Genomic DNA, 15,162 nt, shown 5'->3' on the forward strand with positions numbered 1-15,162 from the left:
TTCTTTATGAAGATGTGGGCAAGCACTGCTTGGTCAATTACATTTTTAAATTACAATTACGTCTTAAAATATCCATGTTAAATTACAACTCAATTATGATTATGGTGATCAGATTTTTTTCCCATATACAATTAAAATTACAATACAATCTCAATATTTTTCCACTGAAATTCAATTACAATTATATTCTCTATTACTAAAGTTCAAATTCAATTACTCACAATTACCAAACCCGAAATAACCCCATAAAACATATCTTTCCTCTTGTGTTAGCGTTCTGTCAGCATTTCTTATGATAGTTTTGACCCATGTCTTAAATCAGCTGTAAAATACACCAAAATATTATCTAAATCTAACTGTAACATGCTTCCCTAGTTTTGTGTTTAATTGAATAGTTTTGATAGAGTATAGATTGCAATTGAATGTTTTTCAATTACAATATAATTACGTTATAACTGTAATTATTTATCAATTACGCGATTAAAATGATCATTTACTCCGTCCCCAACCCTGGCAAGCAGCACATGACAGCGATAGTGATGATGACAGATTTGTCCCCTTGCGGCCACCGTACTACTGTGTGTTGAGTCAGGCACGACCCGCGAGCAGAGGAAACATGGCGGCCAAGGTAGCAAAACAGAGCCGCTCCGCCGGTGTCCCTGGGAGGAAAGGAGCACCGGAGCAGGAAGGCGAAGAGCTGCCTCTGCAGGCTGTTTTAGTGGCTGACAGCTTCAACCGGAGGTTTTTCCCTGTGACCAAAGACCAACCGCGGGTAAGTAGCACAGCCAAGCTAGCGGTGGCTAACTGTGTTGTCTGTCAGCAATGATGGTCAGTCTCACTCTGATGTGTTCTCCACAGGCTGGATCAGTAAAATCATTTAAAAATGTAAATAATTATTGTGTCAGACCTACAGTATGGAGATGTTAAATGTCAGAACTTAAATACTGAAAATGTGTAAAAAATAATAAAACAGTAACAATCTCAAACTTTTTTTTAAAAAACAAGTGACTTATACGTGATTATACAACATTCATATCATTTGAATATAACATAAGGACCGCTGTACAGATCACAGAAATCATGAGCTGAACACTTTAGTTTTATTGGATTTCATTAACAATGTAATAGGGCTGGGTGATTTTGCCTATAAAACAAAAAAAAAGAAAATCCGATTTCTTAAAGAAAAATTTGAGTTTCGATTCGATTTTCGATTATGATTTTTTTTTATGCACTTAAAATTACTTTAGACATCAGATATATTGTCAAAAGTGCAACTTTATTGCTTTGATTGTCCTCAAGAGTTAAAATGCATAGAACAATCCCAAAATAAAAAGTATGAGGCTCTGTCATTCAACAATTTCAAGCTTTAACCCAGGTTTAAGCAAAAGTGCAACAGCAACTTCACAGTAGCTTAAATTTTCTGATAAAGAAATCAGATAACCACATATTCTATAACATAACATAACAATTTATAAAATAATAAACTCTTCCTTTAGCATCTCAGCATGAATGAAAAATTAAACATGCCTGTGGCACACACATAACCTACTCAAAGGGTCAACAAAGAGGGGGCTGGCTCACATCGGAACGCGAAAAAGTCTGAAAAAACTGTGGCGGGAAAAAAAAAGTTCTAAAAAAAATATATATATATTTTATTTTTTTATCTACAAATTTGATTAATCGATTAAATCGGTTTTTGCCTAGCCCTAAAATGTACAGGTTTTACAACAAGGAGTACAAAATACAGTAATCAATGAATACATATTTCAGATTAAATAGTTAAATAAATGTTAGTAGTCAATAGTTTTTACAGCTTTTGGGGTTTAATGAAGGTCAAATGGATTCTGTGTATTGTTGTAACTCTCATAGAAATGGTTTAAATGCTGTTTTTTTTTTTTTTTTTTTTTTTTAAAGTAAATTTACATTTATGATATGGGATTTTGCTAGGATAATCATCAACAGGTTCATTATGTAGTATTCATTCTTTTTTTTAATTGCAAACATTAAAGAACCCTAACAATACATTCATATACACAAGAGAAAAGCTATTCAGAATGTGCGATTGTATAAAATGAATAAATGTGAATACAATTTTAATGAGTATAAATTGAGAAAAGCAACATTTTACATTTTACAGAAGGTTAACTTATTCTTGTCCTAAAATTGTATTCCTAATATTAACACTAAAGATGTGTCTATGGTTGAGCATAATGTTATTTTATTTATTTGTCCTTTGCCAGCCACTGTACTGTTCTATCTATTATCTATCCAAGAGTTTTATACTTCTCTTGCTTGGTCTAAAACTTTTCACAGTCCTGTACCTTTTCAGACATTTAGCCTGAAGACATGTACCCCCTACACCTTCACTTAGAAACATAATAATGTAATGTCATATACAATGTAGGCTATCACCTATCCTGTTGAGGAATAATATATAGTAATAATAATAATAACTAGAATATTTGCATTTCCTGAAGAAAATGCAAGTGAGGATGCAGATGCTGGCACGCGTCTCACTGCATTAGCTTAGCATTGGCATTAGTATTAGCATTAGCACAGCAATAGCATTAGCATTAACCTAGCGTTAACATTAGCCTATCATTAATATTGACCTAGTATTAGCTTTAACATAGCATTATCATTAGCCTAGCAATAGCATTAGCATTAACCTAGCATTAGCAATAACCTAACATTAACATCAACATAGCAATAGAATTAGCCTAGCATTAGCATTAGCCTCGCATTAACATTGACCTAGCATTAGCCTAACAATAACATTAGCATTTACCTAGCATGAGCCTAGCAATAACAATAACCTAGCAATAGTATTAACATAGCATTAACATTAGCTGCTCTATTTATATTCTAGTTTCCAATGTTGTGATTGTTTTGAATTTTCATTCCCGTACCCCCATGACAATTATTGTACCCCTGGGGGTACCCGTACCCCACTTTGGGAATCTATGGCCTAAATGAAACAAAAGTGCACAAAGCTGTAATTTGGTGTTAATCCTTCAAAATCTGATGCAACAGCTTCCAAAGCTTTCCATCCCACCACTGAGCAGCTTCTTACTTCTTTGATAATTTGGCTTTGAGTCTATATTACCTGGACCGTCCCTTTCCCCATTTAATGTAGCACTATATTGATGTTGGGTAAAGTCGTGAGGCTCATCATGTGACGTGCTTTTATTTTGTCATTAATGACAGGCTTTGCTCCCGCTGGGAAACGTTGCTATGATCGATTACACCCTGGAGTTTCTCACATCGACCGGAGTCCAGGAAACGTTTGTCTTCTGCTGCTGGATGGCCAGCAAGATCAAAGACCACCTACTGTAAGCTGCACCACCACTGCCTGTGTTTATTTGCATGGATGTAAAAAAATATATATTATTATTTTAGTAAAAGTCAATAAAGAAAGCAAAAAAAAATACACAAATATATAAACAAGTATCAATAAGCATAAGAACATAATGTAAACAAGAACTTTAGGACTTAATATAGATTCTGTTATAGAAAATAAAGACACGATTTCAATTGTCAAAATATTTACAGTTTCAGTTTAATTTGGTTTCAGTCTAACAAAAATCTTCAAACATAAATAACAATTTAAAAATATATACTGTAGCAAGACTGAAATGGGCAGAAGCAAAAATGCTTTAATGCCCCAAATAAATTATTACATTCAAGTTACCTTTCTAAAATAATACAGACAACAGAAATGTAAGCATTCAAGAAAGTACATTTGATTTGCCTTTTTCAAATAAAAATAACAACAACACTTAAAAAAGAACACTTTGTACTCTTACAAACATGTTTTTACTGCCTTACAAAACTTCTCAAATATATTGTGATATAGTGTGTCACTCATTTTTATTTCTTTATCAACATTATTCCACAATTTAGCCCCAAGAACAGACAGACATCTTTGTTTTATTTCCAATGTTGCTTTTGGTAAAATAAACATAAATTGATCTTTTAGGCTGTATTTTCTGGTCTGTAGATAGAAGTGTTTTTGAACGCTTTCTCTCAGAACACTTATTTTAGCTTTCAACATTAATTGTGTTATTTTATAATAAACATTATCTTTAAATTTAAGTTTTGATTTAACAATTTTGTCATCTGTGTCTGACAGGAAGTCAAAATGGTGTAGACCTACGTCACCGAACACAGTCCACATCATCACCTCAGACCTGTACCGCTCTCTGGGGGATGTGCTCCGGGATGTAGATGCAAAGTCTCTTCTGCGCTCGGACTTTGTGCTGGTTTATGGAGATGTGGTTTCCAACATTGATGTTAGTCAGGCACTGCAGGAGCACAGGTGAGACCCTGTCCTCATCCTCTCATTGGAATTTATGCTTCACACACTTTTTATTAGGCTCTGTTGTAAGGGTTGAGGAAAAAATGGATTCAGCAATATATCGCGATGTTTCACTGTATCGATCCAAAAAAAATGTCCAAACCTATTGTTTTTAATGTTTTTTTTTAAACAAAAAACCATTTAATTGCTCTAACATATGCAAAGCACGTAAACGCCCGATCATTAGTTATCAGTGAATCACGTCAGACCTTGTTAAACTATTTTAATCCTCAATGTATTTTAGCTTGAAAGTTGATTACACTTTATTTTCATAAAAATACTGGGCACTTTTATAGATGTATGTGGTTCCTTTTTTTCCCTAAAGAATTTAACAGTTGTAGAAGCAAGAGTTAGACTTTTTTGATTTGATACTTGCATTAATTACAGTTAGTTACCATTTACTTCTTCTTGCAAGTAAAATTTTGTTTTTTAATAAATTGTATTTTATACCATTTTGTACTTGTGAAAGTGAAATGTGTAAATATTGAAATCACAATGTGTGTTGTATTGTTTTGTATCGGCATATATTGGGATATATTGTATTGTGACATGCAAATCGTGAACCTTATTAGGGCTGGGCGATATGAACCAAAACTCATATTCTGATATTTTTTCTCAAAATGGCGATATACGATATGAGTCTCGATAATTTTATTTCAAATGAAGTTTGACCAGAACAACAATTCTCGGTTTAAATACTGGATGAAAATATTTTAAAACAAAACAAGCTATATATATATATATATATATATATATATATATATATATCTCGATATAGGCAATACTGTAATTTTCTATATCCACAAAATAGAAAACTCTATATATCTTGAATCTTGATATATCACCCAGCTCTGAACCGTATTTTATCGTCACATTCATGGCAATGCACACCCCTAGTCTGTTGTAGATTATTATTAAATAGTTAGTAGAGTGAAAAACTGACATTGAACACACGTTTTGTGTTCTTTCAGGCATCGGCGAAAGATGGAGAAGAACATTTCAGTGATGACTATGATATTTAAGGAGTCGTCTCCAGGTCACAGGTCTCGCTGTGAGGAAGACGACATCATCGTAGCTACAGACAGCAGGAGCCAACAGATCTTACATTACCAGAAGACCCAGGGGCTGAAGAAGCTCCAGTTCCCAATGGTGACCTCCACATACCTCCTTATTGTTATATTAGTGTTTTTCAACCCTGGGGTCGTGATGGGGTTGCCTGAAATGTCTAGTAATCGATTAAAAAAAAAAAGAAAAGAAAAACTCATTAAAATGATATTATTGTTGTTGTTTTTTAAGTTATTATTATTGTTATTCATTTCCACACACAATCTAAAAATAAAAGCATTTTTTACTTTTATTTTCTCAAATATAACTAATCATGTATTTGTAACACAATATAACATACATGATCAAAAACAAATTCTATAGAAAAAAAAATGTCTCTGGGGTTGCCAGAAATTTCTGATATAAAAATGAGATCACGACCCAAAAACGGTTGGGAACCACTGCTTTTTACCTTTCACTCGCTATTTGTTTTGACTGACAGCCGTTGTTTTTAACAGAACATTTTCCACAGTGGAAGTAATGAGTTTGAAATTCGACACGACCTATTGGACTGTCACATCAGTATCTGCTCCCCACAGGTCAGTTTATCTTCAGATTTACAGTTTGAACTCATTGATGTCACTGCTGTTGTATATTCATAACACTTATTATTTTAGGTCGCGGAGCTCTTCACTGATAATTTTGATTATCAAACTAGAAACGACTTTGTCAGAGGGATTCTGGTCAACGAGGAGGTACAAAGATTCCCACGTTTGTCAGTCACAACCTTTTGAAAGGGATCTTCCACTGTTTTTACAAATCTGGCCTAAAATTAAAAAAATTTACAAATTAGATCTGTGCCTAACAAAACGAATTATTTTGTACCATATTCATTTTGTTAACTTTTAAAAATGGGACTACATTACCGTTTTAGAGCCTGTGTTCCGCCATCTTGAAATCACGTGATTGACATCACACAGACCCATTTGCCTGTAAACATCCCATTGTTTTCTGTTGGAGTGAAGCGTCCAGCCTGCTTTTTAGTTTCTTCAGTAGATTTTTCAATCAAATTGCCAATTTGTGCTGCTTTAAGTTGCTCTAAATATTCAGGAAAGAGAATAAAAACAGTCAAATAAATAAGAAAATAACCCATGACAACAGGGTGCAACAGGTCTAACTCTGTGGTTTGGTAGTAGACAATGAAGAAGTGCTCAGTGCGCTGACATGCTCTGGTGGCTGAAGTTGGCGAGTAATCTGGGCTGTTGAAACAACAGTCCTTCAACTGTCCGTGATTTACTCACTAACTAACAATCATGCGATTTCAAGATGCTAAATACAGGTTTTAAAACAATAAAGTAGTCCCAAGAATATGGTACAAAATAATCTGCTTTGTAAGGCAAAGATCTTCTAATAAAGCCATTCCAAAGATTTTAGCCCACATTTGTAAAAACAGTGGAGAATCAGCTTTAAAGCTGTTCTGGGGTTTTCTTTGTTTAGATTTTGGGCAATCAGATCCACATGCACGTCACAAAAGATGGCTACGGTGCTCGAGTGTCCAACTTGCTCATGTATGATGCCGTGTCCTCGGACCTGGTGCGGAGGTGGGTTTACCCCCTCACCCCCGAGGCTAACTTCACAGACCAGGAAGGCCGCGGCTGCACCTACTCCCGACACAACGTGTACCGAGGCCCCGGGGTCACGCTGGGCCACGGCAGCCAGATGGAGGAGAACGTCCTCATTGGATCAGGAACCAGCATCGGAGCAAACTGTTGCATCTCCAACAGCGTCATAGGGAACAACTGCACTATAGGTGAGCCAATCAGAGCGCACGGCCATGCACGTGGTAGTGGAATACAGCAGCTAACGGGCGCATGTGGGGTATGTCTCTATAGGTGACAAAGTAATCCTGGACCATGCCTACATTTGGAACGACGTTCACATTTCCAGTAATGTGACAATTAGCCAGACTGTGGTGTGTGACAGAGCAGAAGTCAAAGAGGGAGTCACTCTCAACAAGCAGTGCGTGCTGGCTTTTAACGTAAGTGTAGCCCAACCTTTTACCTTAGAAGCAACAATTTTATCTAAAATGAGCATTCCATTGTAGTCGGATCATTTACCGACTCATTTGTACGTTCAGATCTGAGTGTGCAGCATGCGTTCGACCACATTCACACAAGCGTACACTACGATCAGATCTCACGCCAGCTCTCACCTCGTGTACAATTATTAAAACAAAATAAAATTAATTAAAAAAAGGTCACATTATCACTGATGCCACTTTTTTGGTTTTCCTTTTGTGGATTAATGCATAACCCCGTTGGTAAACACTGTTACCAAGCAGTAGCGCATAGATTCACCCAGTACGCGCGCAGACATGCACGGGACACAGTGTGCGTGCGCAGTGACGATGCTCTGTCTTAGAGAATGAGGTCCTATTTCCTCTGTACAGCACATCACTGGGGGCTGTACATAGGAAATAGGATCTCATTCGTGCTATTAAATGTAAATATTTCCTTAAACTTTTATAAATGCGCTGCAGTAATTGGTAATGTGACGAATTATAGGTGAAATTGGCTGAAGGCGTAATAAATAAAGACAAGGGACCACATTAAATCATTTTAAGGATTTTTTTAAGTTTTTCGATTGTTCATTTCTTTTGTGTTATTTATTGCCTAAAGTGTGCAGACTGAGGCTGATATAAATTTGTGTGTCTGTTGTTTAATTGTTCTCAGTGCACACAGGGGGGCAGACGTTACCTACTCAGTAGCTGATCCTCTTCCACAGAGCGTCTAAATGCGCTCCTTTAATTTCAGTTTTCACACGTTCAAAAAGCACATCTTTGTTTTGCTCCACCTCAGATGTGAGAATGCCTATTTTCATCTTTGAAAAGTTTCATTTCTTGTTTGACCTCAGTGGGCGGGGCCTCCGAAACAGGAGGGCATAACATGTCAATGACGATCGAACTCAGCCGTCGCATTTATCAACATCCGATCCTTTGTACTCTAGGATTGGATAAATCACACATTGGTCCTGTTGTACGACCAAATGGGCACTCAAATTTGCTCCCATTTTCACGCAAGGTTGATACATAAGGGTCAGTGTGTGGGTTGGTTTCTCTTTTAATATATTAGGTTTTTTTTGTGAAAATGAAATCCTCACACAAGTGTTGATTTAGTTCATTCCACTGTGGCGGCTGTTTTCCAGGTGGTGATTGGACCAAACGTCTCCCTCCCAGGAGGCACCGTGATATCAATGCACCACCCAGAAGAGGAGGAAGAGGATGATGATGAGTTCCTGAGTGACGATGCGGAGGTCGGTCAGACTAAAGACAAGAAAGGCAAACAGAAAAGTGGGTGTTGAAATAACATTGATGTGTCCACTTCCAAAAACATGTGCTCACGTGTTCCTGCTTTTGTTTTGAAGTGTTTAATCCAGCAGAAGTTGGAGCTGAAGGGAAAGGCTACGTGTGGAAGGCCAGCAGTCTGGACGACACCGAGGATGAAGAGTTAACACAGTGTCTCTGGGGTAGGAATTGATCTTATACAGGGTGCGCGGAGTAGAGCACTATGGGAGTGTGACTCTGGTTAGAGAGTCACGGGGGCAGTTCAGGATTTATTAAGGCTTTACTTGGAAGAACGTGGTTCTGTAAACACAATGCAGCAGTACCTAGCATATTAGTAATTTAACACACATGAATAAAGCTGCATAAGTAATAACACACACAAAGCATCATGAAAGCACTTAACTCACAAGCAAACACTCATACAATGCAAATATAATGACCATGGGTGGCAATAATCAACATAAGCAATTAGCAAGAGAAATAATAACATAAATCAGAAAATAAACATCATCATTACATGCTAACAGCAATGTAAATAATGACAGTATAGCTAGCTAACCAGGATGCATGAGTTAGAAACTATCACAGAAGTTAACATATAAACACAAATATCCTCCAGGATGCATTAACATGGGTTATAACATGAATCAGCCACTACTTACATTTCTCATGTACACACATGTTCCATGGAACAGGAGAGAAACACACATGCAGCTCTGCAGCTGCTCAACATGCAACACACTCTGATCAAGAATGCAGCAGGAAACACTTCCTCTTAAAGGGCTAGTAACAACATAACTGAAAGTGAAATTAAACACTTAAAGGGGACATATCATGGTTTTAAATCCTTCCTTTTTACATATAAATCATACAGTTGTGGTCTTTATAAAGCGGAACTGCAATGCTTGGGTCTGAATTGCTCATTATTATAGCTCCACCCCTTTTCTACCCCTTTTCTGATGTGCTTCTGGGAGAAACTCATTTTGGTGCGGTCTCTTTAAATGCAAATGAGACACTCCATACCCCGCCCCCTCTTCAGGTGACACTTGGTTCAACTCCACCCTGCTCGGCCATTTTTGTAGTTTGATAGAAGAGATACGGCTATGTAGCGGCGCATAAACTTGTTATTCAGAGGTTATTTACAAAATGTCAACAACAGAAGACTTGTCCATCCAGCTTTACATGTTTGAGCCAGAGTCTGACCCGGCGGAGCGAGATGAAAATGAAGATGATGAACCTGCAGAACCCTAACAAGTGAGCTAACACAAGCACCGAGCTAACGCTAGCGCCAAGCTAACGTCACGAAATGCATTTTAATACAGTCTTTTCAAAGACAAAAATGGCAAAATGAAATGACTAATGAAAACTTTAGACTTAAATTAATTTTAAACTGGCGGTGGTTGCAGAAGCAGTCATCCTTGAAGTGCTTCGCGCACACAAAAATGACCTTACCCACAGATGTGGGTACATTTCTATAAAAAATAAACCTCAACCATGCACTTTGAAAAGGTTCTGATGCTGGGAGACGGTGTAATGAAGCGTGTGGGTTACTACATCCAACAACCGAACATTTTGACTTCTCCTCTCGTAACTTCGGCATCCTTGAGTGTTGGACCTGGAGTCGATGTACTAATTTGGCAGTTCCGCTGCAAATACTGTGATGTAATAGTTCAAAAATTGTAATAGAGAATAGAAAAATCGAAACAGATTGAAAAATATGAGCAAAACAGAATATAAAGATATCTACGGAGCACCTGAAGAGACTAATTTTATTTTTTCTGTACTTCTAAGCACTCTAAATATACAACAAAATGCATTTAAGGGCTAAAAAAGTGGATTTAGCATGATATGTCCCCTTTAATATAACAGGGCTTTCATACAGGGGCATTCACTAGAGTTGATTATTAAGTGTTTGTATATAAAATACTTGTTTCCCATGATGCAGCTGTGACCTGATGTCTACTTCAACAGGTTTGGTGTTGAATCCTGATCCTGAGAGTGACAGCGAAGACAGTGAACCAGAAGGTCCAGATGATCCAGTCATTCCCTCTCCAGAGATGGATGATGTCAAAGGTCATAAGTTCACAGAATTCTCCAAAAATGATGAAAGCCAAACCGATTTGCATGAAGTTTGCTAAAGCAATGCTTAAACTGAAAGCATTTTAAAAGAGAAAATGAAAGTTGGTTCACAGACTAAAATATAAATCTATTGGTATAATAATGAGTCAGTCACCAGGTTATTAGACTTTGATTAATTTCTTATACAGAAAATACAATTCCTATTACTCTCCATAAAAACTTAGTTCTCCAAACATGTTTTGTTAAGATTGCATCCCAATCAGTGTCCCATACATTGTCCGCTCCATTATTTCACAAGCTTGAAATGATTTATTATTGCTCTATTTGACATTAATATCTTACAAATGTCTGTATTTATGTTCACAATACTTTAATGTAAACAAAATGTTCCTACGCAGTTTAAGAATTCTCAGATTCATTCTTGAAATGTTCACCCTCCTAAATTCCTCACAAACAGATGTTAGTTTTCATTCTGATACAAACCTTCCAAACTGTGGAACATCATCTATATTCAAAAATGGTTCCTCTAAAAGTTCAATCAAAAAATTAATGCTTTTTGAAATTACATTTACTGTCTTCTTGCACATGCATTTGGAATGGATTATACTTTCTTTTTCTTTTGTTGTTGCATACATTTATCTAGTTTGTTATAATTCTTGAAGAGTCCACTTTTGTTTTGCTATTTACGTTTATGTCTGTTATAACGTTGATATGTTTTATTTTGAGGTGGAGGCCTCAACTGAGACTTTTGGACTTTTACTATTATTATTATTGTTATTAATAATAATAATTCACTTAACTGAAGTTAACAAAGTCAAAGGACGAGAAACAAAACATTCACTGTTTCCTGTAAAAAAAATATCATAAAAGTTTAGACAAGGGCCTTCCAATTTGGGGCCCGCGAGCCACAAGTGATTAGTTTTGGCCCTCCGCTCATATTTGAAATTATTTTATTTTTTGATATCTTTTAAAATGTAAAAATTAATGTAATGCAGTACAGTGATTTATAAGAAAAAAATCTATAGCTGATGTCCAATTACATTATTTTTCTCTAGTTTAATGGGATTGTATAAAGTAGTGGAAGATGTTGTTTTGATCATATAGGTGGGGTATGTTGAATTTTGGCACCCCTACTTTAGACTATCACATCATAATGATACCAACATTTTTCAACATTTTATCTATTAAAATTCAAAGTTATAGGAAATGGGAATTACAAATGCTGAGTCAGAATTCACAGAACCCAGCTTGGTGCAATGTATTTATTTATTTTTGCCCCTTTGTAATAGTGCTGACTTTGTGTTGCGGCAGTTTTGACTCTTTTCAATATCATTGTAAGTGTTTTTAGCTGCTGAGACTCGTGAATTTTCCTCTTGTGGATCAATGAGTAGCGGTATATCTATTGGTAAAATTGGTTAATGTTTGGTTTACTGTACCAATAACCACTGGATCTGTGACTGTCTGATGTGCAGTTGTCCAGATGGAGGTGCTGGGGACTCTGCAGAGAGGGTTGGAGGAGAACATCAGCTGTGACAACCTCGTGCTGGAGATCAATTCTTTAAAGTAAGGACATTGCAGCTGGTCTTTGAGGACCGCAGTACTGCACGCTTTACACACACCCAGGAATACATCTGTTAGCAATGAAAACACACCTTGTGATTTTAGCATGTGGTAGAAAGTTAAGATCAAGTCAGACAGCAGGAATTGGGTTTGGGATGCTGGTCTACATCAGACGTAGGCAACTGGTGGCCCCGTGACAACATGCAACCCTCAAAGTAAACGCACAAAATGATATTAAAATATACAAAAAAATTACAACTTCACAGAAAAACAAAGAAATTACTCCAGAGACACACAAAACTACTCCAAAAATTTGCTAAATGAGAACACAAATACACAATATGATTCCAAATGAGATACATTTTACAGGAAAAAATACACAAAAGGATGACAGAAATGCACATAATAAACAAACACATAATGACAGAAAAACACAAAATTACTCTTAAAAACTTTGTCCTTTCTTATTTAATGCTCATATTGGTCATTATTGTGAATGCTGACATGAATGTTGATAATGCCCTTCGATCAAACACACACATTTTTGTGGCCCCTGCTGTGATAGAAGTTGCACACCTCTGGTCGAGATTGTTCAGCTCAGAACCACATCTTTTTCTTTTTCGTCTTAGGTATGCCTACAATGTCACTCTGAAGGAGGTGATGCAGATCTTAACCCGAGTGGTCCTGGAATATCCTTTCCAGCAGCAGGGATCACTGATCACAGCTTCTCAATACGTGGCTTTGCTCGTACCGGTAAAAAAAAAAAACATCAAAAGCTTTGTATGCAGCTCATTTATGTTTCTGGGAAATAATTAATCCAAAATTTGTTTTTAAATCCTTTCAGCTGTTGAAAATTTGGTCCCCAGTGTTCAAGAACTATGTAAAGAGAGCCCAGGACCAGCTGGACTGCCTGTCGGCCTTTGAGGAGCACTTCCTGGAGCAGGAGAACCACTGGGCCGCTATGGTCAAGGTCAGCACCAGCATCTGATAGGAAATGTAATCCTGGTTATAGAGGCATTAACGATGGTGTTTTTTTTCCTCCTGCATCAGGTCCTGAAGGAAATGTATGATTTGGAAATCCTGGAAGAGGAGATGATCCTGCGATGGTTTTCTCTGGAACCCTCGACCAATCAGAGCAGGAAGCTCAGGAAGAACCAGGGGGTGAGTCAGAGAGGTTCACATCTAACACTTAGAATTAGCTTCAATTACTGGAGAAGATTTTCCTTTTTAACCCTCGTATTATCTTCAAATTATCAAATACATTTTACCCTCTGGGTCAATCTGACCCCAGGGATTTTTGCCTCCAGAAAATGATTTTTAGAAAATTGTTAAATGGTCTTTAATGTTACCATCAGGCCAACCTTTATGAAGCAAAAAATAAAGTCAACTATTCTTTTTTAAATGATGAACACTAAATTGGGTCAAACTGACCCAATAGGAGGGTTATGAAAGCATGGAAATGAAAGAGTAACTAAACCCCAAAACCACTTTTTTCTGCTGAATTTGGGTATTAATTAGTGCTGTTGATTGATCTCAACTTTCAACATTTTAGTGAAAGTATTTTAATTTTGCATTTTTAGTTGTAAAATGTCAGAGTTACTGGTCTTTAAGGGTTGAACGGCAGCTATTACAAGTGAATTTTACTATTGGCTGAGACGGATTATTTAGATTATCGTGCGTCATCAACTGTCACTGTTGGCCCCGCCCCTCCTATAAAAGCTGAGAGAAAGGAGGGTTTCCTCCAATCACAGCCCTCAGTGAGCATTGATTAACAGCTTAAATGAGGAACTCTTCAGTGGTGATGTTTTTGACTCTGCGCTTCAGATTCTGCGCTAATCAGAGGATTCATCAAGTTGTGTGTATACCTGTCTGTTTCTGCGTGTGCGTGGACATTCTTGTCTTGTGTGTGTGTGTAAGCAGTGTTCGTGTATCACGTCAGTGATAGTGTGTATGTGTGTGTGCAGCTTCACGTGGGGCTTGTGTGCGTGTGATTACAAAAGTTACTGCAGCGCAGCGCTGCCTGAGTGGGCGTGCCTAACTGCTTCAGGAGCCCCGCCCATAATCAAGGCAGTTTTTGAATATCCCTACTAGTGACAGGTCAGCAGAAAGCAGGGGTTTAGTGACTCTTTAAATAACCAGTCCCTAATAATTCAAATTAAAATCAGACTGCTTCTCATTCATCACATTCCACAGCTTCAGAAGTTAATCCAGTGGTTCGAAGAAGCGGAGGAGTCTTCAGAAGAGGATGAAGAATAACAGGAGTGTTTAATAACAGGCTGAGTCATCTATTAAACTATTGTTTAATAACCGATGTGTATTCATTGTTCTACCACCTGCCTTCACAATCTGATCCGTATGGTTACACCATCAAACTCAAGTCAAAAGCGAGCTGTGTGCATGGATTATTAGAATAAAAGAAGGGCCTTCTGTGTCTGGATTCTGGAAGTGTCTCTTTTTATGTTGGTATTTACAAAAAACAAATAAACCCATCCCAATCGAGTAAATAAAATCACAGCATTGTTGCAAGAAATAAAAAAGCCTGCATGAGCGATGCCGACTCCATCTTGTAAACAGAGCTGTGCACGAGGAAAACTGGGCTCGTTTACGCGCTCTCGCACACGTAGGCGTTCTGTCTTAAGCAGGTAGAGCGTTGCGCATGTACAAAAGGCGTTACTTTTCTAAACTTTGAGAAAATAGTCTATACCTTTAATATCTTTAAAATCTAAGATTCATGTGGCTACAGGGTAAGAAATGCAGCTATTCTTTTTTCCTTTTTAAA

The 15,162-nt window shown here is 37.1% G+C and overlaps 1 protein-coding gene across 1 annotated transcript; it reads left to right on the forward strand.

Moving 5' to 3' along the window:
- Positions 1–579: 579 nt before the first annotated feature.
- Positions 580–14,690, forward strand: eif2b5 (eukaryotic translation initiation factor 2B, subunit 5 epsilon). Its single transcript, XM_028473560.1, has 16 exons — positions 580–772; positions 3,208–3,332; positions 4,133–4,318; positions 5,329–5,506; positions 5,920–6,000; positions 6,079–6,156; positions 6,899–7,211; positions 7,294–7,439; positions 8,606–8,750; positions 8,825–8,926; positions 10,716–10,817; positions 12,296–12,386; positions 13,013–13,136; positions 13,228–13,353; positions 13,434–13,544; positions 14,577–14,690. The coding sequence occupies exons 1-16, from the start codon at positions 617–619 to the stop codon at positions 14,637–14,639; spliced, it is 2,127 nt and encodes a 708-aa protein (XP_028329361.1). The 5' UTR covers positions 580–616; the 3' UTR covers positions 14,640–14,690.
- Positions 14,691–15,162: the final 472 nt, after the last annotated feature.

This window comes from Gouania willdenowi, chromosome 17 (assembly GCF_900634775.1).
Source record: "Gouania willdenowi chromosome 17, fGouWil2.1, whole genome shotgun sequence".
Classification (NCBI taxonomy): domain Eukaryota; kingdom Metazoa; phylum Chordata; class Actinopteri; order Blenniiformes; family Gobiesocidae; genus Gouania; species Gouania willdenowi.